Here is a 27,894-nt window from a genome sequence, read left to right as displayed (position 1 = left end):
TACAATTATTCCATTTAAAATTACAGTTTTTCTCTGAAAAAATCTGTTATTATCAACTTAAATTAATACTATAGTATTTTATGTTTTTACATTATTACAACTGGTTTCTCTTAACGTATTTTCTGTGTATGAGGTATACATTATATATTTGTGGTTTTATCTTATGTTTGACAACTTGGATCAGCAGAATTATTTCCTGTGGTAATTTTTATTTTGTTTTCCTTAACTTTTAAAAATATTTCATTTGCATAAGGCTGATATTGTTTATTTTTCTATATTTTATCTTTATTTCTTTTTATTTTTAACAAATTTGTATCATTATTAATAATGTTTTTTAAAGAGTATTTTAAAGAGGAATGGTGATAAGTAATGCTTTAGTCCTCTTCCTATTTAAAAAAAAAAAATTTCCCTGTTAAGTCTACTACTTCTGATTTAGATACTTATGACTTACATGTGGATAGACATTGAATCATTTTTGGGATTCAGCCAGGAATACGTATTAAATTTTATTATAGTCCAAATGAGATTTTATGTATTTAATCAATGTTTTCCTCTCAATGATAAATTATGCTTATTTATCCACTTGTTATATCATTCTTGCTCTCCAGAGATGAATTGAGTTTGATTATTAAAGAGGCAACGTAGTTTAGTGAAAAGGGTCATTGGTCTTTGTATTTTGGAGTTACTATTATGCTAAGCTATGTAATCTTGGAGAAGTCACTTAACTTCCCAGGATCTTCTCATCCATGGTTTGAAGGAATAGAAAGGAAATAATTTTAAAAATTGGTAAGCTGTCATTTTTGACAGTGCTTCTGTGTGAAAATACACTGAGTTCCAGCTTTCAGTACTAGAAATAGATCTCCCTTTACTGCCAACATAGCAGGTGTAGTTACTCATTTCTTCACCCTTCCATACCAAGTAGTAGGAGTAGATACCTCAAGAACATTTTAATAATATGAATCTGGGAGTTTGTATGGAGTAATGAGAATGGTTTGGGGGAGACCATTGAGGAATGGAGGAAATGGGAGGAGATTAGGACAGATACTATGATGGGATAGGGAAAAGAGCTACTGGAACTGGGTTTATGTCCCTTCCTTAGTCACATTCCCATATTTCTTTCCCATAACTGTACATCTTTCCCCTTTTCCTTTCACCATGATAGCATGCTTTTCATCCTCTCCTTCCCCTTTTCCTACTCAGCAGTAGAACTAGTCTATAAGCTGGGCATGGGGAGAAATCTGATTTAGAAAGAAAACTTGGTGACATGGCTGTTGAGGCAGAATAAGAGTTTAGCTTTTCTGTGGGAAAAGGGAAAGAGCAGGAATGGAGATGTCACAGTAGCAGGAAGGAAAGAATAGATTTTGCATATTTAAGGCTGAGGTTGGGTAAAGGAATGAGACTGTCTTCTTAAGTGATGATCTTTGGTATTCTGTATTGTTTAATGTATATGTGGAGTTATTTTTAAAGGCAAAAATTTGCATAAACATATTGTATGTATAAGTGCACATAGCATTCCTTTTAGAGGTATTAATTAATCATTAAAGAGAATTTCTGAACGCTGATTTCTGTGATATTTAGAATGCATACTATTTCTTTCAGATATTTATCTTCTCTCTTGAGTTGGGTAAAGGAAATACATAATCCACATATGTTACAGTTTTACTAAACTAAAACTTTGCATTTCCTGTAATGGAATCATGTATCTCTACATTAGAATGGAAGATATGGAAAGCTCAAAAGAAACATTTCTGCTGCCTACTCTTAGAGCTATTACTTGCTTTGAAACAATCTGTTGCTATTTCTGCAAAAAGATGTCCCTCAAGCTCCCAGATTGGATTGGGAACAGAAAGCACATACTGTTGATCCTGAGTATGTGCAAAAGTTCTACAATTCAGATTCAAGAAATTATGTGTTCTTGTTATTATGGAGTGTGGGAGGCTTAGCCTTTCCGTTATTCGAAGTGGGTAAGATTTTCCACTGAGATAGTTTATAAAGTTACCTACATTTCTCTGTATATACTTAATAGATTTTGCAGATGTTGGTGTCCTTGAAGAACCACATGAGTTTGTATATAATTTGTGTCATTACCCTTCACTTAACATACTCCTGTGGGTGACACATTTCCTTAGGGGTATCAATATAAATGTGCGATTGTTGTTTGCACAGTCTTTTATCAGTCTTATGTGTTTTCACGTGTTTTTTTTCTGTCCCTAATTTGTCTACTTTCATCAAATATTATAGTCATTCTGTCCATAATTTCTTCTGAACACATATCTTTTAAGAAATCTTTCCTTTAGAGTTCTACCCAGTGGCATCCCTCTTATTCACCAGATTCTACAGTACTACATTTTTCAAATTTCAAATATGAGGGCCTTCATTTTTCTCTTTCTTTCTTTCTACATTCATTCTTCAGTACCACTGCCAAGTTAAATCTCTATCTTTTTATTTGTCTCAACCACCTTTTCTCCATCATTCACTTCCTTTTTTCTGGACTCTCCATCTGAAGAACGGCTCATATATGGCAATAAAAAAGGTACAGACCAGACAGAGTAACATTGTTTTGAAATATGACTTCATAAGTTATCCTCATGTCCATGTAAGTTAGCTCATTCATTGAGTACTATTTATGCAGAGTCCTTTTGGGCCTTGTACAAATTTAGTGTAAGTGGTATTGGAGATAGAATTTGATGTTTTTAGAAGTCATATTCCAAGATATCTGTCTTTCTGTGCATGGAAATATTTTTCCCTCTTTTTCATTCCTCTTGTTTTAAAATTTCATTCTTTTGCTTATTTGTAATGTTTTGTACTTTTCCCTGCATGATTAGGGGTGTTTGATTGTCTGTCTTATTCCCCAGAGTAATTTTCTGTGGACATTTTCTTTAATATTATGCATGATGTGTTTGTAGACTGATTTAAAATCCTGACTTGCATACTGTTTTTATATTCCAGTGATTTTTTAAAATTTGAAATCAATATAGTTTACATATTATTCTGTTTTACAGATATATAAATTAAGGCTGAAAATATGAATGTACCTCATTGCAGCCATCCTCTCCCATCCCCACACTCCTCTTCCCCAGTCTAGCTGTTTTTAACATTCTGTCAATTTAAAAACAAAATGTTTATGTTAATTCATTCAAAGAAATCAGACTTACCTTAGGTCCTTGGACAGACCATTAATAAACTTTTTTTCTTTGTCTATAAAATGAGGAGATTAAACTTTGCAGTATCCCTAATGTCTCTTCAAATTCTAGTATTCTATGATTCTAAGACTTTTAGTGATTTTTTTGGCATCTCAAAAATAGCTATGTAGTACCTGCAATTTTGAACTTGCAAAAGCTGTAGCTTCAGTGCTCACATTACCCTTTAGAGCATCATAAACATGGCCATGGAGCCTATTTTCTCTAAAATATGTCTTGTTTTTGTCTTTGAAATTGGATTTCCTTTCTGTTTCCTTGCAGTAAGGTCCAGTCATCATCTTAGTTTTTAATTATATGGTATTTGTGGGCTGCTTGAATTTTAAATAAGTTGCTCTGGCCCAGAAGACTAATGGTTGTTCAGACCTCTGTATATCCACGGCCCCTTTTAGTCTAGTCTCTTTAGCCTTTCCTTAACTTTCTCCTCAACCATGGTGCTTCTATATGTGTTTTCATCATGTTGAAGCACAGCTCTAAGGAATAAGGAACCACACTCTTGGGTCCAGAGTGATTCTAGTTGCTATATATGAGATAATGGGACTGAGATTGTTGTTCTTTCTGGAGGCCAAGGGAAGGAAGATACAACTTTGAGTTTTTCTTCAGCTGAAGATTAAGTTATTTTGATATATTCTCTTCTGTATCAGTGATAAGCAGTACAGCTAACCCTTTAAAAAGGAAACATGAGTGATCCTTTAGCCGTGTTTATTAGGGAATCTTTTCTCATTGTTCACTCTCCTTGTGTCATACTCACCTAGGGATGTAAGAGCTTGTTGTATATATTTGCATGACTTTGAGGACATTTGCTCCATGAGGTTAAGATGTTCTTTATTGTTGAAATGCTGGTATGGTCCTTAGTTCAGCATCATCTGCACAGTAGTTATTTCATCAACCATTGTTTTTAATCCCTCTTAGAGCAAAGAACTTACTCTATCATAGTAAGATGAGATATTTCCAGCCTGCATGTCAGAGGCTTTTATAATAGTTAAACAGAAGCCTAAACAGAGTTACTACCAATTCTTATCTGTTAGTTGCATGCAGTAGGTCCTCATGAAAATTAAAGACTATAGGATTGTTAGAAATTTTTTTTTGTCCTCTGGTTTGTGATATAAGTTGGGTTCTAGTTTCTTTCCCATTGCTGTTTTAATAATTAGCAGTAGTGTGAGAGTCATAATGTTTGTGTATTACTTTTCATTTGTATCTGTATCAGACCCCAATATTAGACCAGCGCTGAGCTAAACATTGAAGGAGTGAGAAGCTTTCTGGCATGAGTTCACCTAGTCTCCTCCATGTGAGCTGGTGGCAGAGGGTTTGGTGTTGGTTAAGATGAGCGTGGTATAGGGTAATAGAATGGTGCAAGTGTGGATGCCCTAAACTTGAGTCTCTTTTTCTATTTATTCCATTGAAAGTAGGTTCAGCTGCAGCCCGGAAAGAAATCATAAGAAACAAAATTCGAGCAATTGGCAAGATGGCAAGGGTCTTCTCTGTGCTCAGGTAATGATGTATTTTCCTGATTATTTGTTTTACAGAAATTGCTTTTATTGTACTTTGCTGTAAGCAGTGTTCTGTTTAATAGCTAAAAGCAATTTAGCAGCATTCTTCCTATAAAGAAGTTTAGTTGTACATTTAGATATTCAACAAGGGAATAACAGTCCTTTTGAAACTAGGGTTTTTGACCATTGTGAGTATTATTGTTCACTTTGAGTATGTGGTACCCTTCTGTGATGAAAGTACTAGTTCTACGCCTTGAAAACTAGAGCATGATGAGAAGGAGGGGGTACTTTTTAGAGTATTCCTGATGAACTTGCTCTTCCATATAAGAAGTTCCTTTTGCTGGAGCCACAAATTATCTTTTTAGGGTTAATTCAGGAAGGCTAGGTTTAAGGGTACATGTAAATGGGTCAGCCCTTAAAAATTTGTTTACAAAACTGGTTATATCAGATATTTGAACTTTACAGGATAGAAATACCAAATTTTCTCAATTGTATGATTCTCATTGATGATGAATGTCATCATATACTTAATAAAGCTTTTCAGGAAAAACAATAAGGCACCCACCCTCTTATCCTTTTATCCACATTTAAAATATGGAAAAATGTCTTATCTTGGAATTGAGGAAGATATGATAACAATGAATGTTATAAATTATATACATGGCCTACCTTTAGGCCCTCCTCTTTTATATTAACCATTTGTTGGAAATCTCTGTTTGTTTTATCTCTTTGCTATAGGGAGGAGAGTGAAAGTGTGCTGACACTCAAGGGCCTGACTCCCACAGGGATGTTGCCTAGTGGAGTGTTGGCTGGAGGACGGCAGACCCTGCAAAGTGGTAATGATGTTATGCAACTTGCTGTGCCTCAGATGGACTGGGGCACACCTCACTCTTTTGCTAACAATACACATAATGCATGCAGGGAATTCCTTCTGCTTTTTAGTTCCTGTCTCAGCAGCTGACATAGGTAGAATACTATATGATAGGTAGTATCTGGTTAAGAACTTGACCAGGGCAGAAAATTGATAGAATGGGTATTCCTTTCAATCGAAAATAATGGTCAGTTTCTCAGCTTTGAATGAAATGATATGGGAGCAGCTCATATCATAATGTCTAAATATTTATTTTTTTTTTGTTTGTCTAATGCACCCTTTTCCTTTAAAAGCCCCAATTTCAGAATGTGAATCAAGGATATCCATATTACAAAAATGGAAATGTAATTCCATGTTTCTTATTTTTTATTTTTTTAATTTATGTAATTGTATTAGACAATGCTTATATTATCAGATACTTAATTTTAGAATTAACAATCTGCTTGAGCCCCAAAACACTACTTATGCACTTCACTTGCCAAAAGATTTGTGCAAGGTTTTGTACCCTGGTAAATGATGCCAAAGTTTGTTTTCTGTGGTGTTTGTCAAATGTTCTATGTATAATTGACTGTCTGTAACATGCTGTTTTCTTCCTCTGCAGATGTAGCTGCTTTCCTAAATCTGTCTGTCTTTCTTTAGGTTAGCTGTATGTCTGTAAAAGTATGTTAAATTAAATTACTCTATCAGACGCTTGTCTGTCTTTTGATGTAGAAGCAACTTTGTAGCACCTTGTTTTGAGGTTTGCTGCATTTGTTGCTGTACTTTGTGCATTCTGAACATGAATGTAACATTAGATATTAAGTCATTGTTATAAGGGGTTGAATTTAAATCCTGTAAGTCAAAGTTGAAAGGGTGTTATTAAGTGTGCCTTTATTTTGCATGAAAATAAAATTATACGTAAAGCATTCCTGTAATCTGGCTCATTGAATACTTTATATTTTTTAAAAAACTTATTTTTTGGCGTAAATATTTGTGTAAATAACTGGGTTAACTTTTTGAAAGCCCAAAACAGATTAAATAGAAGAGAGTGATTTGAATGTTTTAGAGTATACACAATAACTCAAAGTCTAGATTTCTTTCCCTTGTGGTTGAAAAGCAAAAAATGTGATATAGAAAGCTTTAATTTTTATTTTACTGTAGCCACTTTTGACAGCCCTCCAAGGGTCATTGCTCTATTAAAACAGGCAGCAACAGATCTAATGTTTTCCTTAATCATGGCTAACTTTCTTTCTGGTGTTATAATTAGTGAATTTTTTAAAGCAAAAAATAAATGATTTAAACTTTTGAATAATTTTTTTATTCAGTATTTTAATTTAAGATTTTATTTATTTATTCATGAGAGACACAGAGAGACAGAGAGAGAGAGAGGCAGAGACACAGACAGAGGGAGAAGCAGGCTCCATGCAGGGAGCCTGACGTGGGACTCGATCCCGGGTCTCCAGGATCAGGCCCTGGGCCAAAGGTGGTGCTAAACTGCTGAGCCACCTGCGCTGCCCTAAACTTTTGAATAAATTTAAATCAGACTGACTTTTCACAGCCTCATTTCACTTAGTCTCATTATAAATGCCTAAATAAATAAAATAATCTTTCTCTAGACCAATAATTTCTACTTACAGTCTATACATGTTCTATTTTATATATGTTAGTGTGTTGTCTGCTACCACTACTGGTATATGTGAGAAGTACAGCTATGTTTTAAAACAAGGTTTCCTTTTTTTTTTTTTTTTAATTAAAAAAATTGCTTTGATTTTCTTTATATTCTTTGCCCTCCATTTTTCTTATATTATGGGCTTTAGCAAATGAGCTAAAAAGAATTTTTACTAACACAAAGATCTTAAACATTCAATAAAACTAACAAAAGTAAGTGTTAATAGAAAAGGATGAACTTTAATAGTTTGAAAAATGTTTATCCTTTTCTTCTTTGTTCATAAAAGAAAAGGAAAACTGAAAGGCCTCATACTTTAATAAATCTACACTACAGTCATCACTCTATTATCCTTGGATATATTATTACTTTTACATTGTATTTACAGCAAACCTTTTAGATTTCACAATTAGTTCCTGCTAATTACATGCTTTGTTGGCAGCTTAGCTCTTCTACTCATTCTTAATTTGCATGCAGCCTGAAGCTCAGTCTTCCAACTTTGAACTCTCCCCCAACTGCAGAGAAGGTTTGAAAAACAGCTTTACTGAAGGGACTGTATTCCCAGCAGAGTGAGTTAGCAGTACAGTGCTGAGTTTAAGGGGTCTAATTTGGGCAAACTAGAAGCTAGATAGCTCCCTAGCTGTGCCAATGATGGCTCTTGATAGTGTGGAGCAATTTCCCTAGCATAATAAGATAAACCCATTTTGAAGCACATAACAAAACTCCTAAGAAGCTGCATCTGTGTGATGTAAATTCTAATATCTCAGTCCTGTTGTCAGAAATAACTCAGAAAATAAGTCCTATTGCCTTATCAATAAGCTTAAAGTTAATTTATATTTCTTGAATGTTTTCACAAACTCCACAACTCTTTTGGAGTAGGAATTGATATATTTTATGTGCCTTTTATTTTACTCATGGAAATTTGTTTAGGAACTAGCCCTATAATGCTACTACCCTTCACCAGGACCTATGTAGCCATCTCCATTTTAGTAATGCCAAATTCTTCATCATTATTTATCCCGTGTAATATTGAGGAGCACAGTTTGTGACAGCACTGTACTCAAATTTACTAACACCGTATCAAGATGCTCTATAAAACTGAAAACAAATAGAGGAAAAATAGTGCCTTTCAATTTTTTTTTTTTTTTTTTTTTTATGATACAGAGAGAGAGAGAGAGAGGCAGAGACACAGGCAGAGGGAGAAGCAGGCTCCATGCACCGGGAGCCTGATGTGGGATTCGATCCTGGGTCTCCAGGATCGCGCCCTGGGCCAAAGGCAGGCGCCAAACCGCTGCGCCACCCAGGGATCCCAAATAGTGCCTTTCAGATAGAATTTTGCAATTATGAGATCTCTTTCCATCTTAATGTTTAAGCTTCAGATGACCATTTTTTCAATTTTAAACATACAAGCTTGACATGGTATGCAATTTTGAGTGTAATATGTATTTTGTATCCTGAAAAGGATTAGGAGCATTTAGAAGCTTCTAGAAAGAGCAGAGAATATAATTGACCTAAAACATGCTTTTACATATAAAATTAAAATCCATACGATTATTTCAGAAGTATGTTGTTACATTTCATAATTTGAAAAGTTTATAAATAGACTTTTAAACTACTGATGCACTCAAATAGGTACTAATTCTTACAGTGATACCAGGTTTTACTTTTAATTTATTACCATATGTAATAAAAGTTATGAAATATTTCCTATAAAATCACTTCTGTTACCACAAGCTCTTTAAAACATATTCTAATAGGCATTTATTTTTTTTCCCCATTTAATGTCTAAATTATAGAGAAAATAGTCCTTATTTTGAAGAATAGATGTTGCAGGGCTGATCAAGTAGAGGTGGGTCATTTATCCTGGTTTTCTGTCTGGGAAGATTCCAAGAGTATATTCTATGTGCACAGAGCTAGGTTTTTTAAATGGTCATCTGTACAGTGGGTGTACAATAAATGTCTGCTATTTTAATGTAGTTTAACAGTTAAGGAAAATTAATTTTTTTTTTATTCAGTGTTCACCCTACTTTTTTGGGTTCCCGACTACCTTTACTATCTGGTTAAGATCAACAAATTTCTAATTTAGTTTATTTTAACTCCTTAGATTCATCATTTTCTTTCACATTAATAACTGCTTTGGACAAAATTTATTATTTCTAAATCTAATTGGCCTTGTAGAAGAAGCAAAATAGAAAGTATGGGACATTATTGTTATAAATATTCTGAGTGTGTGCACTTTGGGTAAAGTGGAGAATTTGCAACATTGTCAGGCAGTATTATCCTCTGCAATCTTTGATCCTGGTCCTCAATGTGAGTACTTTATACAGTTTGAACCCAGAAATGAGCCAACAGACTGATTACAAAATGTATGACTAAATAATGTTGAAATTCTCTAAATGGGCCAGAGACAAACTATATTAAGAATGCCTTTCTCACTTATATGACCTATGTGTATGTCCATATCACACAATAATTAGGATTTATTGCCTGTAAGATCTCAGTTCTATTTGATTTCTCTCTAGTTGGTAGACGGGCTTGAAAAGATGTACAATGGCCTTTCTATCTTCACTTGAGAATCCATGTTGTTAGTGCCTGAGGCAGATTTGAGTTCATGATAAACTGAACACAAACAGCTTTTTTAAAAGGCTATAGAGGTTAATATCTTTAGATATGTGGGACACCAATGTTAGAATAGAAAGAAAGTTCCTGGTAGATGGGGTCCTTTTAGGTTACCCAAACAAAAGAGCTACGGAACTATTCTATTAGAGTAATTCATCAAGTTTACTGTCCTTAAGTTTCATTGTATCCATACCAACTTCACTTTTGCTTTGCCTTATGAATTAGAAGCAACAGGAAAAGCATTACTGACCTCTTCTAGTTTATATCTTATGGAACAACTGATAATGAGTATTGGTTCAGTTAGATGGGGGAAAAACAGAATTTTCTGTTTGACTTTTGCTACAATTTTGCCATCATAATTTCACCCTAGAGGATTTCCTTGTGATTGTGATGGATGTGATATAATAAACATGTTGAAAAATTCTAAGGCCATCAAAATACTGAATTCACAGTAGGTAATTAACACTGGAGTGTATTTGCATGGGTGCTGAGGTGTCTGTGTTTACATTAGGTCCATGTGTTCTGTGCTCTGAGCAATGTTGTCATAGTGCTGTGTGTAAACTGTGCTGTGTCAGGAATTGGGGGATTGGATGGGGCTCTCTAATATGGATACTATTTATGTTAAATTGTAAATGATGATGTAGTATGGGATACTGTGATATTTTACGTGATCATTGCCTTTTCTGCTGTACAATATGACCCTTCTCATCTCTCTCATTCATTTTGCATGCCTCTGCTCACTTCTGTACAGCCACAGTTGAGGCTATTGAGGCTGAAAAAGGTACGATCAGAGTCCTTGCGCTGGGCAGAGATCTGTGGTGTGTGGGTGGGCATCAGAGAATGTCCTGTGGGTGTGTTTTACTCCTAGTTTGCACAGCCCAAGATGAATCAGACTCACTGACTCATCAAGTTTAATAGTCACATTCCTCTCTCTTTTTTTTTTCTTTCTTCCTTTCTTTTTTTTTTTTTTAATTACAAGGACCAATTTCCATAGTGACAATCTGGATTTTCTTTTTCTAGTATAGTGTGCAACCAGCATTCACCGTTCCTGAATTCTTTAGAGTGCAGCATGTTATGCTATGTATTATAGCATTTGAAGTTGCAAAGAAAGATCTGTTCCACATTTTGCATGATTCTATGCTATTCAGATCATTTTTTTCCTAGATGAAACCCCCTCTAGATATAGGTTTGAATTGACTTTTATTCATTTTCAGTAATTCACCTGAAAGTGCAGGAGCTGTCACTATGATTTTTATTTTATATATGTATTTGCTGTTGGCTTAGCGTTTGCTAATAATATTATATTCATGTATATGATATGTTGGCCTAATATTACACATTGCTAAATGCTTTGCCACCTCAACCATTTATTTGGTTCACATGCACAGACTCTGAGTCCCAGGGATTGCACATATAAAAGCAACCAGATTATAACCAGTTATGGAAATCTTTTGTGTGCACATTTTAATAGTGGAGGAAGCATCATTATAAATGAAGTGAATGAGAAATTATAACAGTTGGAGGAGGATTGCCATTTCTTTTGATTTGGGTTTCCAAAGAACATGCAGTGAATGGCCATTGAATTAAGGAAGACATTTCCTAAAATATGAAACTGAATACTTTTTACTATCAGCCAAATACAGATATAATTCCTGGAGGCATTCCCCACCTTTTTCATTTCATCCTGGTGGTGATGGGGTGATGATACATACCTTGACCTCCAAGATAGTTCTGATCTGCTAAATTTTAATATACCGAAGCTATTAGTACAGATTTGTATGTCAAGGTTAACCTTGTTTAGCCTCCTCACTTGCCCCTACTCTTGTTGCTGCCTTACTGTGATAGTCACTGGTGATTTTAGGGTTTTTGTAGGAGATAAGTCGTATAGTAGAAGTCAGACTGAGACCCTGAGACCATTGCCTGCAGGTTAATTTTGGGGTCATGGAAGGGTTATTTTTGTGTGTTCTCTTTTTTAAAGGCTATGCTAACACTTGTCATCTATGAAGCTATCGTGTTTACATTTAGGTTTAAACATTTCACATTTTAAGGGGAAGTCTGGAGTGGGGATAGGATTCAGTTAAAGTAAGATTTAAATGTTGCTACATACAGCTAATTTCTTTCTTCTTAAAAATCATTAATTATGTTTTTGAACTCTCAGAAATGTTTTTCAATTACTGACTTATCAAATTTGCATTTTGTTAAGCAATACGAGGATTCTCTCCACCACATAGAATCTGCAGTTTTGAAGAGGCAAAGGGTTTGGATAGGATCAATGAGAGAATGCCACCCCGGAAAGATGCTGTACAGCAAGATGGTTTCAATTCTCTGAACACCGCACATGCCACTGAGAACCACGGGACTGGCAACCATAGTGCCCAGTGACCCACGGCTTCCCAGGGACTCTCACATCTCGGGCCCCAAATGGACAGATCACCCCCAGGATCTGGAGGGGTCGGCCAAGCTGACTGTAAATGTCACAGTCCCTCTGGAGAAACCATTGTGCTTTTGAGACCCCAGCCCCCTTCCTGGATGGAGGCTTGAGGGCCCTGGGACATGTTGTGATATCTGATAAGATTGGGTCATCGCTGCCAAGGTGGAGAGCAGTGAGCAAGGGGTTTGGGGCAATTTCCAGTGGAGGGCAACTACACCTCCATTTATGCTTGTGGTTCACACATTTAAGTTTACAAATGAGATTTCTTTTTCCCCTCAGTAGAATTAGATTTTGTTTTTTAACCATGACTTCAAATGCAATCCTAAGAGCTAATGTGGACTTTTTTTTTTCCCCATGAAATGTCTTTAAAGGATGAATTAGCATGGTCTTAAAAATACATTTCTGAGGTTACTAAGCTGTATTTTGAGTTATGGGCAAAATGCTGAGAAAACCCAGTTGGCATTTATACAAATGCTGACCTCAGGTCTATAGTTCTTAAATGTGGCTAATTCTGTAATATAGTCTTGGTATTTTTCAATTATGAATGCATAACCTATTTCTAGGCAGACTCTCTTACTTGAACACAAGTCCAAAAACTAATTTAGAATCTTTTTTGCCCAGATCTTTTGAAATTTACACCCCAGAGATTTAAGAAGAAAACCTCTAAATTTCAAAATTATGAAGAATTACAGAATTACTCATTTAAGGTACTTTAAAAGAAGTTTGTACATTGTCAAAGTAAATTTTAATTCAAATCATGTCTGTAAAACTTGACGTATTTTGTGTATGCATGTTTTCATTTTGCAAATATTTAATATATAGACCTATGATGTACAGGTACGACATGTATAGGTTACCTAGATGTTATGAGAAATTTTAGTTTATTGTGAGTACTCAAGTTGCTTAAATAGCCACCAGGGTGATTTGCTGCTGGCTTTCTATCATTTTTATGTTTTGATGCAAAGGAAATTTAAAAATGTTCTGGAAGTGTTTTTGATTAAGCAATGCAGCATAGAAGCAATGGTTCTGTTCATTCATTCAGATGTTAGTGGAAGCATAAAAGTCAAGATTGCATGTTGAACATTTTCTTTTGATAGTTACAGAACTGCTTGGTTAAACTAAATGGAACCATGTGCTAATTTTTCACAATTATTGACCTGTATTGATTGCCACTGTAGTTTGGTATTTCCCTTTACTTTGGTGGCCTGCTTCCCTCATGCCCTGGAATACAACTCAGAGCTCCAGGCAGCGGAACCATCTATTGTTTTGTTTGCCAGAAAGTGCACCCTGTACGGTCTCCTGTCTAAGTTGGAAATATTATGCATGTGCAGGACTATTCGAGTATTTTATAAACAGTAGCACACAATAAATTCCATGCATGGGCCGCTGCTCCTATCTCTGTGTTGGGTTTTATTTGGAAGATGTAGTCTGATTTGACCTCATGCAAATCAGAAAATCATATTAATAGAACTGGGATATAGCCTTCAGAGATGATCTCGTGGATAGTTATGGTAATTTGATGAATTAAATTCTTGTCTTCATAAATTTTGCCTTTTTTTTTTTTAAACTTTGGTTACATATGTCTTACATGAGCATTAGTAACTGAGCACTAGAGTACTTTGGGTGACTGTTATAGGCCTCCTAAATCTAATATTTAAAATCACTATTTCATTTAACATTTAATTAAAAGAAAATATTATTGTGTAGAGTTTTGTTATATTAGTATTAGAACTTTATTGGGTATTTTAACAATAAGAAAAAGAATATTCATGATACTGTATTTTCTTGCCATCATATTCCTTTCTTCTTTTCCATAATCAAAATAAGTATGAAAATTTGCAAATTGAGGTAAATTAGTACATTGCTCAACATCTTATAATCATATGGTAACTTTAATTACAGTTTTCAACAATAATGATAATGATACACATTACAAAACATTAAATTAAAATGTATATACTTGCCTTATTCTGGGTAGCAAACAGAACTCAAATTGTTGATTATTATAGCTTTTAGTTGCTGTCTTATCAGCTTGCATACATACCATGAGCTACCCTTAAAGTTACTTACTATGCACTGCATACCTTAAAAGTTCTTCTGGATGTTCCTGTTTTATGAAAACTGTGCATCTCTAAATTAAGAGCTTAACTAGTTATGTCAATTACTAGGAACTTTCTTAGTCGTTAGGTCCATCACTTGGGTTATAAAGTGTTTGTGGGAATCTTGGATAAACATAAAACATCATTAGCAAACTAGAAGAATTATGGGTTGATGGTAAGAATGCAGAAAGGTAGTATACATTAAGAGTGTTAGAAAAATCACCAAGTGCCTCATAGACCACTTTCTAACTGTGAAATAAGTACCCCTTTTTAGTCTTTCTTCATAACTGTGAACCATAGAAGTATTTTTTAAGGTTTCACAATGAACCACAAAAGCATTTTTATGGCTTTTTTAAAAATGTAACTGATGATGAAAGCAAACTGAAAAGTTCAGTTCTTTCTAGATTGTAAATTGAAATGTCTACCAGAGATAGTATTAGTGATGGTAAAATATAAATTAATATTCAATATCAATTTTTTTCTATATGTCCCTTTATATTCAAAGAGGATACTCCTGAATTAGAAAAGGCCATCTCTGACTTCTTGTGCTTTCTGCAGTTCAGCTATTATTAACAGAATTCATAACCTTTAAAAGTTCCACAAGTTAAATTTGAAATAGGCATGAAACCTTTGCTTAAAATGAGTTACTCCTGTTTTACAGGATTTTTCCCTATTACAACTGATTTTCTTTCTCCACAGCTATTCTGAATAATATGTAATGTTTTGCTGCATCCTTAACACTTTCACTCCCTGTGTGTAGTTGCTTTCTACCGTTTGGGGTTCTTTTAGAATCCATTCTTTCCATCTGTTCATATGTAGATTTTTTATTTGCCACATTCCAGGATCTCAAATTGACTACAAGTTCTGTTTCCCAGTTTGATGATGTTCACAGAGGCAGGTAAGTGCCATAACTGGGACCAGATGTAAGCAGAAAATCAGGTCTTACAGTCATATAGGACCACTGCCCTGATATTTCTGGTAGACTCTGGAGCTTGGTAAGTGAAAAGGAGCTAGGAATGTGTATGTAATTAAATTCCCTGGATCAGGGATCCCTGGGTGGCGCAGCGGTTTGGCGCCTGCCTTTGGCCAAGGGCGCGATCCTGGAGACCCGGGATTGAATCCCACGTCGGGCTCCCGGTGCATGGAGCCTGCTTCTCCCTCTGCCTGTGTCTCTGCCTCTCTCTCTCTCTCTCTCTCTGTGACTATCATAAATAAATAAAAACTAAAAAAATAAATAAATAAATTCCCTGGATCAGCATTCATTAGAAGAAGGAATAAGGTGTTTGAATTTATTCTTTTATATTTTCTGTTCCTAGAAAATTGAGTGCATTTTTAGTCGATAATATTTTGGTTTTGCTTACTTTATTCCTTTTTTTATTCTTCTTTTGAAATAAGTGAGTGTACATGATGACATTCACTCAGAAAGTACGTTGCTCTCCTTTTTGAGAAAGTGAATTTTACAAATTAATTTTGTTTCCCCTACAGTTGATGTCCTTTTATACGATTAAGTGAGCTTTTGCATTTCCTCTTGGGTATTATGTTTGTGTTTAAGCCTAGCTTGATCATTGTTGAATTGTGTTTGAGCAGTGTTTGTTATGCTAAAAGGCACTTTGGGTTTGGGTTAACTCATCGTGGGTCTAGACTGACATCCAGAACTCCAGGCAACTCTAGGCATTGTTCTGTTGCTTTGAGGTAGTGCCTACCTTTCGAACCAAATAATCACTTCTGAACTAATCCCAGGGTTTTGGGTTTGTTTGTTTTCTCTGACGGTGTGGACTGAAAGCAGAAATGCCTTAGTGAGAGAGGTTCAGGAAGCAATCAATAGGCTTTGTCTTAACTTAGCTTGCCTGACCTTGGTGAGTTTGAGAGTGTTGACAGAGTTCTGAGCTTTCTTGGCAGAGAAGGAAGGTCAGAAAGAGAGAAGTCCACGGGCGGGGGGCCAGGTCCCTCCTACCTCGTTAGGGAGAATTCAGTGTTGTCTGTCTGGTTGGCAGGGCACACCTAGTCACAGAGACTCAGCATTTCAGCAGTTTGCAAAGAAAAGTGATATGAAGGGACAGCTGCAAGTCAGCCACAACCTAGATATGAGGAGATGAAGCACTCACTTCACTTGGAAGAAAGAGAGAAGGAAGGAAGCCGAGGGCTTAGCAGGGTAAGTTACTTTTCCATCAAACCATCTGCTTGCTTAGTTTATAGTTGAGTAAAACATTTATCACCCCAGGGAGTGTTAATCACTGATTAAGCAGCTGAATGTGCTTAATAATAGCAATATTCCTAATCTATTCCTCCTTTTCTCTTTCTTTTTTTCCAACTTCTTTTGAGGATTCCCCCTTTCCTTATCTTCCCAAAGATGTTTTGTGTTTGCTGGTGAATTAGGGAAAATTAGATGGGACTTTCTGGTCTGGAAGTTAGTGAGAAGGTTACTGGTTTGGGTGAAACTTGAGGCTTTGAGTGGTGAAGGAGAAAGACAGAAGACCTTGTCTGGGAATAAGTTAATATTGTAGGGAATTTGGAGATGAAAGATAAGAGTTTTTCTAGACTGTCCAGTTCTTGTCTCCTTCTCTTTAATCCTTGGTATTAGTGTTTTCTCTTTTATATACTGGGAATAAATTAGAGCCCAAGTCACTGGGAATGGCTAGAAAAAAGTTAAACTGATCCCCTGTGAGGTGAGGTAGGTTCTGATCTCTGGAAAATTCTAAAAGCTTATTATATAGAATTCTTTCCAACTTTTCCCTTGTCCCCTCTTTTTTTTGGCTAAGTTTCTCTCAATCCTGTCTGTTCCCTCAAAGTTGGAGGATCTTGGGATTCAGTGCAGGAAAGTTAGAACCAGGGAAGCTGGATCTGGGCCTAGGGTACACAAACTCAGGAGCCCTATACAAATGCAAGGACCTTCCTCCTAGAAATTTAGTTCATTTGTATCATAAACTTGCTCTAGACATAGAGGAAATGATTAGAGATTTCACTACCACTCCTCCCCAAATGGAGGCTTGATAGAGCAGATGAATGCTTCTTGAGTTGCAGTGATTCTGGAAATGGGATGAGAATGTGTAGTGATTAAAAGTGGAATGAAGGGGTGCCTGGGTGGCTTAGTCAGTTAAACTGATTCTTGATTTCAGCTCAGGTCATGATCTCGGGGTCATGAGATTGAGTCTCGCATTAGGCTCAGCACTCAGCACAAGGTCTGCTTAAAATTCTCTCCCTCTGCCTTTGCACCCCCCCCCCCGCTTGCACAGGTGTGCTTTCTAAATAAATACATATGTACATAGAAAAATACATGTTTTTTTTTTTTAGTGGAAGGAAGAATCAGGTCAGTTGTTGCAAATGGTATATTCAAGTGTGAAAGTATCCTTTAGTAAAATGGCATGACCTTTTTTTTTTTTAAGATTTTATTTATTTATTCATGAGAGACACAGAGAGAGAGAGAGAGAGAGGCAGAATCACAGGCAGAGGGAGAAGCAGGCTCCATGCAGGGAGCCAGAATGTGGGACTCGATCCCCGGTCTCCAGGATCATGCCCTGGGCTGAAGGTGGCGCTAAACCCCTGAGCCACCCAGGCTTCCCAAGTTTTTATTTTAATTGCAATTAGTTAACATACAGTGTTATGTTAGTTTCAGGTATATAGACAATAGATTTTTAGCTGGATGATTCTGAGAGGTCTTTGTTCTGCCACCTACACCTCAGCTGAATGATGATTCTTAAGAGTTTTTTCCCTAACAAATCTAGTCCAAAAGGATTAAATGTCAGACTATTTTTGTAACAAAACATGATCCCTGATTTGAACTTTAATAGTTATCTTATTCACAGTAAAACCAACCGCTGTCAGCATTTTTATCCTCTGCCATTTCCCTGTCCCTGGAGGCACTTAATCTGAGGGTTAATAATTTTTTAGATTCTCAATCTCTACAGATACTTTTATTTATTTTTTAATTGAGATGAAATTCATAGAACAAAATTAATACTTTTAAAGTGAGCATGACACAAAAAAATTAAAAAAATATAAAGTGAGCATGATGTGTCATACATTCACATTGTTGTGCAAACACCACCTCTGTCTAGTTCCAAAACATTTTCGTCATCCCAAAAGAAAAGCCCATAACCATTCCAGTTACTCCCCATTCCTCTTCTTCCCAGCCTCTGGCAACCATGAATCTGCATTGTCTCTGAATTTACCTTTTCTCAATATTTCATATAAATGGAATCATATAATGTGTGACCTTTTGTCTGGCTTCTTTCAGTTAGCATAATGTTTTTGAAGTTCACTCACATTTTGTAGCATATTATCAGTACTTCCTTTCTTTTTATGGTTTCATATCTGAAATATTTATTGCCAAATCCATATTGACACTTTTCCCTATGTGTTCTAAGACTTTATAGTTTTAGTTCTTACATTTTGGTCATAGTTAAAAATCAAATTCAAACCATTCTATTTCATTAATTTCTAGAGTATTCCCATCTACATTTCTATGTTCATGCTCTTTTTTGTGCTTAGAATTCCTTTTTTCTGTCTCCATGTATTCAAAATATTACCATTATTCAGGAGTCTATTCTGACTGCTACCTGCTTTATAAAGTCTTCTTACAGCTAACCAACTGAAGAGACCCTTTCCTTCTGATCTCCCATTAGTGCTTTAGTTTCACTTTTCTTATAGGATTTACATGATGCCTTATATTATAATTTACATTTGATCCTTCTATAAGACATTTAGATATCAAGTATATTTTTCATATTTGTTTCCATTACAATACTTTATGTATGATTATATACGTTTAGCAATAAATACTTGTTGAATGAGTGGATGTTTTTGTTTTTCCCAATATAGTTCCTTTTATTTACTCAGTCCTTGTGGAATGAATGGGAAAAGACAAGACAGGGAAGCAGACCTAGGTAGTGGGTGAGTGTGGGAGTAGTTCTATTTCAAAATTCACCCCATTAGGAAATTTTCCTCATAATTTGTATAACTTGGGATCCCTGGGTGGCGCAGCGGTTTGGCGCCTGCCTTTGGCCCAGGGCGCGATCCTGGAGACCCGGGATCGAATCCCACATCAGGCTCCCGGTGCATGGAGCCTGCTTCTCCCTCTGCCTATGTCTCTGCCTCTCTCTCTTTCTCTCTCTGTGACTATCATAAATAAATAAAAAATTAAAAAAAAAATAATTTGTATAACTTGCTTTGACTACATAAATCTTAATATTGTGGTGCTGATTTTGTATTGCATTTAATTTCGACTTATGGGTTGATTGCTTAAAAGTGTGATGATAGGTCTTCTAAAATGAATGTTCTATTTCCCTAACTAGGTGAGATTGACTGACTCTCCAATTAGTTGGTAGTTTGGGACAACCAAAACTTCTGTTGTTTTTTCCTCCCTTATTTAAGTTGATTTTTTAAAAGCATAACAATATATAAATATATTCTTAGTATTCAATTCAAACATTACAGATAAGTCTAAAGTTCCTTTAGATTAAGCCAGTTTCTATCTCATTACTTCTTTCCCTCCTCAGAGTTAGTCATTGTTATTAGTTTTATATGAGCCCTGCCAGACTTTTTCTATGCATTTACTTACATATATATATTTCATATAGAACTTCACATGTAACACATATATGTATAATTGCATTGATATCAGTTCTTTCCCTCCTATTTTTTTAACTGTCCGCGGTGATCAATAATCAGTAGATCCTAAATAAATCTTACTGATACCTGGGTCTGAGAGACTGGAATGAGAAGTGAAAGGTCAAACATATGAAAACAAATCACATTTGTCTATCTTGCAAAATTTCCATATCTCTTCTACATATAGCCCCCAGGTATCAGTGGACAGCCATGGCTCCAAGATCTCGGCAACGAAGGCACAAGAAATCCCCCTCATCGGTGACTCCCGTGGTTGTGACCCCACCCACAGTTGTGACCTCTGTGCCTCTGACCCTCTCAAAATCTGACCCTAGTATTGATGCACTTGGCTTCTTCTCCTTGGAGAATAATGTTCCTGGCCTATCCCAGCTAATCCTTCAAAAGCTAAACATGAAAAGCTATGAAGAATACAAGTGAGTTACTAGTTCTGTGGAAGAGTAGTATATTATCTCTGGTAGAAGTGATTTTAGAAGGCAAGAAGGAATGTAACTTGGGAAATATGGGGCATTTACAATGAGGGAGTTTCTCCTGACTTTTGCAAGGTTTATTACTATAGAAGAAATATTTGCTTATGTGAGAAATAGTGGGAGTAGATGGAAATATATAGGAGGCAAAGTATAGATCGTGAATGATTTTGGAGATCTTCTTTCTATTGCTACTTCTCCATGCCATTTTGCAGGTTGGTGCTAGATGGGGGTGCTTCTGTATCAGGCTTTGGATTTCGATGCCCTCAAGAAATGTTCCAGAAGATGGAGGACACATTCCGATTCTGTGCTCACTGTAGAGCTCTTCCTAGTGGCCTTTCAGACTCCAAGGTCCTACGGCAATGCAAGAGGTGACTAATTGGGGCTAATAATAGAGTCTTCCAGAAATGATCCTACTCTAAGACTTCATTGCAGAAGGAAAGGTCTAAGAGTTTTCAGAATAACTTCAGGCCCACCCTTCATTTTGTGTGCTCCAGGCCGCAGAAAGATTAGAAAAGGATTTGGCTCCTCCATATTTTGGGTATTATGGGGAAATCAGACCATGGTACAGTAGTCCCCCGTATCTTCAGTTTCACATTCCATTATTTCAGTTATGCAAGGTCTGCTACAATCTGGAAGCAGATGATCCTCCTCTGACTATTGTCAAAAAGTCAATAGTAGCATAATACTGTATTACAGCACCTGTGTCATTCACCTTACTTCATTTCATCATGTAGGCATTTTATCATCTCACATCATCACAAGAAGGGTGAATACAGTACAATAAGATACTTTGAGAGAAAGAACACATTCGTACATTTATTAAAGTATGTTATAATTGTCTTGTTAATATCTTACTGTGCCTAATTTATAAACTTTATCATAAGTATGTATGTATAGGAAAAACCATAGTATGTATATATATATATATAGGGTTTGGTACTCTCCATAAGTTCAGGCATCCACTGGAAGCCTTGGCACTTATTCCTTGTGGATAAGGGCGGGGGATGGGGGACTACTATATACTATAGTATACTATAGTACTTGAGTACTCAAGGGGAAAGATCTTATCTGTTTTGAGGAGGTTGGAGTTGAGCCATACCTGTGATAAGAAGGTAGCTGCAAACTTCTGATTTTTCTTTTTTCTGTAAAGAATGTAAAAAGTGAGTTGTTCCAGATACGGACTGAGGTATTACTCTGACCCAAGAGAATAATTACGTTCCTAGTATCTCGTGCTTCCCCTGCCAAATGTAATCTCCAAATTTGGTGTATTAGCTCTCACTCCTCTCCCTACCTTCCCTACCCGGTGACCTTTCTTTCTGGATACAGGAGGTATCAATTCCCTTCCCTAGACATCCCTAAATCACTTTTGAGGTATAGGAAGGAACATCTATTTCTGGGGCTCATCTTTCAGGTGCAGAAATGTCTATTACTGTGGTCCAGAGTGCCAGAGGTCAGACTGGCCAGAGCACAGGAAGGTTTGTCAAGAGCTGCATCTTGTAGCTGTGGACCGTCTCATGGAATGGCTTCTAGTCACAGGTGAAGTGGTGGTGTTGGAGAACTTTGCGACAGTAGTCATAGTTGGTTGTATTTGGAGAAAGATATGAAAGCATGTTGTTATGAGGAAACATGAGAAACTGAGTGGGGCATTGCTGGTCACAAATTGGAGGAGTAAACTTGGAAGGAATATTGAAGGCAGGAAAGGATTAGGTCACTCTTATCCCTTCTTTCCTACAGGTGCTTTTGTCTTACCTTCAGGACCTTGGCCATGCCTGGCTGAAATTGTACAGGGCTGGGATACCTGGTTTTCGATGCGACATTTACAGCTAGATGCTACACTGGATGCTGTGCTAGGCAGTCATGCCATGACCATCTTGTGGGCCAGTGTAGGACGACCAAGGCCAGACTCAGATGTCCTGCAAGGCTCTTTGAAACGGCTGCTGACAGATGCCCTATCACGGCCTTTGACACTGGGCCTTGGGCTTCGGGCCTTGGGGATAGATACTGGGAAAATTGGGGGAAGCACAGTGCATGTGGTTGGTGCTTCCCATGTGGAGACATTCCTCACTCGCCCTGGGGACTATGATGAGCTTGGCTACATGTTTCCTGGACACCTTGGCCTCCGTGTGATCATGGTGGGTATAGATGTATCTGCTGACTTTACACAGAGCACCTCAACTTCCCCTCTGGAACCTGGCACAGTTCAGCTTAGTGGCCATAGGGGCCTCTATCATGATTTCTGGGAGGAACAGGTAGAGACTGGACAAATAGCTCGTCCAGATTTGGTGGTGGCATTCCATCCAGGTAAGAGTCATTCAGGGGAATACTGGGTGGCTTTTCTGGGAATTCTCCATCCTGACTTTTGTATCTTCTATATTTGGAACCCCATTCATTTGGTCAGGTTAAACACAATATGATGACAACCTTGATTGATCATTAGCCATATGTGCTATACCTGGGTTCAGAATTTTCCATTGAAGAACCTGGGGTGGGTGATGATGGTAAATGAGCACTGGAGGTGAGCAAAGTGAGGGGAGGGGTGGACACAATCCAAAAAAGTATCTTGCTTAGGGTCTACCTCAGCCTTTCCCCTCTCTATATCCATTTCTGGGATTTTTTTCTCCCATAGGTTTCCATGCTTCCCCAGACTTGATGGAGGCTTGGCTGCCCACCCTCCTGCTACTTCGTGATTATGAGATCCCTACATTGATCACTGTTTACAGGTTTCAACTTTTTCCTATTTGTATACCTCCCTGACTCACTCATACCTCTCTCTGTATAGATGAGCTTATTTCTCTCCCCCTTGCTCATCTTCTATCTTCTGGTGAGGATTTTCTTCCTTTCCACACTTGGCTTTCTAATCCCCTTGGAACCAAGTCCTATGCTAGTTAATCAGGTACTTAGTGACACATGTGGGAGGGAGGGATACCCTTGCCTGTATAGCCTTAGGTAATTTGGGGGATTGATGAGTCCAGAAGTATCAAGTTCTGAGGAAGTTTCTCCGGTGTCTCTCATAATTGGCAGAGCAATTTCTTCTTCTTCTTCTTTTTTTTTTTTTTTTTTTTTTTTTTATGTCTCCTATAGCCATCAGGAGTTGGCAGCTTCTTTGCAGATTCTGGTGGACCTGGATACACACATCACTGCCTATGGAGCTAACCCTTTTGCGTCCCTCAAACCTGAACAGGTCTATTCCAACCCCAACAAGCAGCCAGTATACTGCAATGCCTACTATATCATGTTTCTTGGAAGTTCCTGCCAGCTGGATAGGATAGGAGGCAACGGGAAGAGAAAGTAGATGGTGGGGTTTAAATAGCTGAACCAGATCCTGACTAGACTCCCCCCTACCCCTTCTGCTCATGGTCTCTCTCTAAAATAAATAAATCTTTAAAAAAGTTAAAAATAAATATCCCAAGGTATATCAGACTTAGTTGAATATACTGGAGTTAATCTAGTCTACACCATAATAAATTCACTTTGCTTCTCAAGTCACTTGTTATTCTATTTCCTATTCACTGGCAGGTATTACTTGTGTAGTCACAACACCTCAAGATTAGAGGTTTCTCTCTTGCCAAAGGAGTGATTAACACCAGCTCTCTGTTTGGGCCTGCCACTCTGCCACATCCTGTCTCATGCCATCTTTCTCTTATCACATTCTCAAGATTAGGATATTCCTTAGGTATTCGTTCCTACAACCTTGGCATGATCTCAGCCTCCCACCCCTAATCCTAACACTTATATACATTCCTATTGCCCACTCTCAGAGGGGTAGTGTTAAAATTCATGTAGTTCTGGGGCACTTGAGTGGCTCAGTTGGTTAAGCATCCGACTCTTGATTTTGGCTCAGGTCATGATCTCAGGGTGGTGGGATCGAGCCCTCTGTTGGGTTCTACACTAGGAGTGGAACTTACTTTAAAAAAAAAGTTAAATGAAAATGTTTGCAAAACTGGAGGACTCACATATTCCAATTGCAAAGTTTACTACGAATCAATAGTAATCAAGACAATGTGGTACTGGCCTAGGATAGACATATAGATCAATTAAATGGAATTGAGAAGCAAGAAATAAATTTGTAATATTTATGCTCAATTGATTTTTGCCTAGAATGATAAAACAATTCAATGGGCAAAGAACAGACTTTTTAGCAGATTGTGCTGGAACAACAGGATTCCACATGGAAAAGAATGAAATTGGACACATACCCCCCCCCCCCACACACAACATATAAAAATTAACTCAAAATGGACCAAAGGCCTAAACTGCTAAAACTTTACAACTCTTAGAAGAAGACATAGCAGTAAATCTTCATGAAGTTGGATTGGGCAATGATTTCTTAAATATGACACCAAACCTGTAAAGCAGCCAAAATTAAAATAGATAAATTAGACTTTATTGAAATTAAAAACTAAAAAGGACAACATCAAATGAAAAGCATGGGAGAAAATACTCATAAATCACATATCTGATAATGGACTTCCATCCAGAATATATATAAAGAACTGTTACACTCAATAAAAAAACAAATACAATTTGTAATACAAATTGGGCAAATGATCTGAATAGATATTTTCCCCAAAGAAGATATACAAATGATTGATAAGCACATGAAAAGACGCTTAACATCTTTAGTCATCAGGCAATAAAAGTCAAAATCATAATGAGGGACGCCTGGGTGGCTCAGCGGTTGAGCATCTGCCTTTGGCTCAGGGCGTCATCCTGGAGTACCGGGATTGAGTCCTACATCGGGCTTCCTGCATGGAGTCAGCTTCTCACTCTGCCTATGTCTCTGCCTCTCTCTTTGTGTGTCTCTCATGAATAAGTAGAATCTTAAAACAAAACAAAATATGAAATAGCACTTCATCCATTAGAATGATGTAATTAAAGACTGAAAATAAGTGTTGGTGATATCAAGCAATTGTGATCCTCATAGACTCGTGAGGATATAAAATGGTGCACCATTTTTGGAATACAGTCTGGCAGTTCCTCAAGAAGTTAAACATTGAGTTACTATTTGGTCCAGCAGTCTTGCTCCCTGGTATGTCCCAGAGAAATGAAACCATGTACATATGTGGTCATAGTGGCACTATTCACAAGAACCAAAAGATAAAAACCTAAATGTCCATCAACATACGAATGGATAAATGTGGTATATCCATGTAGTGAAATACTTGGCCTTAGAAAGGAATGAAGTACTGATTGATGCCCAAGGTTCATGGATGAACCTTGAAAACATGTTCATTGATGTTCGTGTTAAGTGAAAGAATCTAGTCAAACACTACACAGTGTATGAGTACATTTATATGAAATGTATAGAATAAGCAAATCTATGAAGACAAAGTAGATTAGTGGTAGCATATAGATGAGGGTTATTGAGGTAATGGCTTAAGGGTATGGGTTTTATTTTGGAGGTGATATAAATGTTTTTGAAATTAATTGTGGTGGTATAGGTCTATATGTGACTATATTAAAAACGATTGAATTGTACACTTTACATGAGTGGATTGTATCTTCATAAAGCTGTTACAAAAAAAAAATTGTTTTTAATCTTAGAGAACATAGGGGTCCCTGGGTGGCTCACTTGGTTAAGCCTCCAAGTCTTGATTTTGGCTCAAGTCATGATCTCAGGGTTGTGGAATTGAGGCCCATTTTGGGCTCCATGCTAGACACATAGTCTACTTGATATTCTCTCTCCCTTCTGCTCCCCCTCTTTGGGGGAACAAAATCTTAGGGAATGTAAAAATGGAGAATATTTGCTAAGTGCTTAATGCAATGCCTAGCATATTGTTCATACTTAATAAATGGTACCTCTTGTTAAATTCATACTACTTTAGTTTTACACGGTAATGTAAACACATTGAGCTAGCAATACTGTGTAAGCACTGATTTGATGATGGAAAAACCACTTGGATGTGCCATGGTTCAGACAAGATAATGCAAGTGCCAGCTAAAGTGATAGTAGGAGGCTTGGAAAGGAACAGGTGATTTCTAACAAGTGAATAGTGACAGTTTATAGATAGAGAATGAAAGTAAAATCTATAGAGTTTGGTTACTGATTGTGATGGGTGAAGTGCAATGTATCAGAATCAAATCAGGAGACAGAAGCCACACAGTAACAAGGGACACAAAAGTTTCCAACTTAGTAGGCTGGTGGTGAGAGTACCTAAGTCTAAATGCCTAGCTTCATGCTAACTGCTGAGAAATCTAAGATGGCTTCTGCCCTTAAAGTGTTTCCAACTTAATAGAAGGAGACTGACATCATTAAGCGCAATATATTTCCTTACTCAGCAAATGAAAAAATTTGCATTTTAAAAACCTTAGTGAAAATCCCTTAGGATAGTGCTATAATGGGATTCTAGCACATGCTCCTCTCAGCAGGTCTGTCAGAGCCATTTTTTCCCCCTCCAGTATTGGATATAAATCTCTGCTTATTTGATCACCAGATCAAATGTTAGTCTGGATTTTGGGGGCCATTCATTTGGGGGAATGATTTTTTCTAAAGAATAAATTGGGCTATGTCATTCCCTTGTTTCAACTTCTCCAAGAGCTTCCCTCTGAAACCAGAAAAAATCAAATTCCTGATGAGGAAGCTTTTGGGTGGAGAAGCATGTAGAGTAATAAGTTGATGGTTCTCAAACTTAAGTGTGCATTAGAACCACCTGGAAGGCTTGTTAAATTGCCAAGCTCCACCCCTAGGGTTTGATTCAACAGATCTAAGGTTGAGCCCCAAATTTGTATTTCTAACAAGTTTCCAGGTGATATTGCTGCTGCTGGTATGGGGACCACGCTTTGAGAACCACTGTAAAGGGAAGCTGGTTTTTGCTCTGGAATAAACTTTTTTAAGATTTTATTTATTCATGAGAGACACAGGGAGAGGCAGGCTCCCTGCAGGGAGCCCGATGTGGGACACGATTCTATGACCCCGGGTTCACACCCTGAGCCCAAGGCCGACGCTTAACCACTGAGCCACCCAGGTGCTCCTGGAATAAACTTTCTTAATGAGTTTAAAATACCGGTCTGAGCCCTTGAAATTACGTAAGATATTTAATGCTAGTGTGGGCGTCAAATTTTAGGGCTCTAGTGTGAGGGAAGCCTAGTGTCACCCAACAACCCGTTTAGAGTGGTTTTGATTGACGTATCTCGATATCTGAGTAGCATCCCCAATAAGAATTAATTCATTTCATAGGGATCTAATAAAAGTCACGATCTTTATCCTTTACAAGGCCTCAGGGGAGGACAGTAAATCAGGCGGAGGGGCCGCACCTGGACGCCCAGCCGCCCATCACGGAAAGGGCTCCGGAATTTCTTAAAACCGCTGTGACTTGAGAGAGCCCCCAACGGAATTAGAGAAACGTGACAAAGCCGGCCGGTGCCCGGGCAGGCCGCGTCTCCCCACAGGTGGGGCTGCGGCGCGCGGACGACGCGACAGCCTCGGGCCCGGCGGGCGGCCCCGCCCCCC

The 27,894-nt window shown here is 37.3% G+C and overlaps 2 protein-coding genes across 9 annotated transcripts in view; both read left to right on the top strand.

The window, feature by feature from the left end:
* The window catches only part of PPP3CB (protein phosphatase 3 catalytic subunit beta), a 52,078-nt gene extending 38,430 nt beyond the window's left edge, over positions 1-13,648 (top strand). The window contains exons 11-15 of one of the 7 annotated variants that reach the window (XM_077895020.1): positions 2,507-2,533; positions 4,607-4,688; positions 5,426-5,523; positions 10,574-10,603; positions 12,026-13,648. In XM_077895020.1, coding sequence (XP_077751146.1) covers positions 2,507-2,533; positions 4,607-4,688; positions 5,426-5,523; positions 10,574-10,603; positions 12,026-12,204 — 416 coding nt within the window. In that variant the 3' untranslated portion in view covers positions 12,205-13,648. Of the gene's footprint in view, positions 1-2,506; positions 2,534-4,603; positions 4,689-5,425; positions 5,524-10,573; positions 10,604-12,025 lie in introns of all 7 variants that reach the window. The other 6 variants (XM_077895019.1, XM_077895024.1, XM_077895023.1 and 3 more) reach the window with 6 other exon arrangements.
* Positions 13,649-15,623: 1,975 nt separating this feature from the next.
* On the top strand, positions 15,624-27,827 carry MSS51 (MSS51 mitochondrial translational activator). Of its 2 annotated transcripts, none has more exons than XM_077895034.1 (7): positions 15,624-16,504; positions 20,147-20,390; positions 20,657-20,812; positions 21,856-21,980; positions 22,179-22,745; positions 23,071-23,164; positions 27,659-27,827. In XM_077895034.1, the coding sequence occupies exons 2-7, from the start codon at positions 20,170-20,172 to the stop codon at positions 27,759-27,761; spliced, it is 1,266 nt and encodes a 421-aa protein (XP_077751160.1). In that variant the 5' UTR covers positions 15,624-16,504; positions 20,147-20,169; the 3' UTR covers positions 27,762-27,827. The 2 variants fall into 2 exon arrangements, with proteins under 2 accessions (XP_077751160.1, XP_077751159.1); XM_077895033.1 differs by lacking the exon at positions 27,659-27,827 and adding an exon at positions 23,526-23,926 and having other exon boundaries at positions 15,638-16,504.
* Positions 27,828-27,894: the final 67 nt, after the last annotated feature.

This window comes from Canis aureus, chromosome 4, assembly GCF_053574225.1.
Source record: "Canis aureus isolate CA01 chromosome 4, VMU_Caureus_v.1.0, whole genome shotgun sequence".
Lineage (NCBI taxonomy): Eukaryota > Metazoa > Chordata > Mammalia > Carnivora > Canidae > Canis > Canis aureus.
This window is presented reverse-complemented; position numbering and strand designations above follow the sequence as displayed.

Coding starts and splice junctions, on each gene's coding strand:
- MSS51 (XM_077895033.1), top strand. CDS start 20,170: ATGGCTCCAAGATCTCGGCAACGAAGGCACAAGAAATCCCCCTCATCG. Junction 21,981..22,178: donor GGAATGGCTTCTAGTCACAG/GTGAAGTGGTGG, acceptor TCTTTCCTACAG/GTGCTTTTGTCTTACCTTCA. Junction 23,165..23,525: donor ACATTGATCACTGTTTACAG/GTTTCAACTTTT, acceptor TGTCTCCTATAG/CCATCAGGAGTTGGCAGCTT.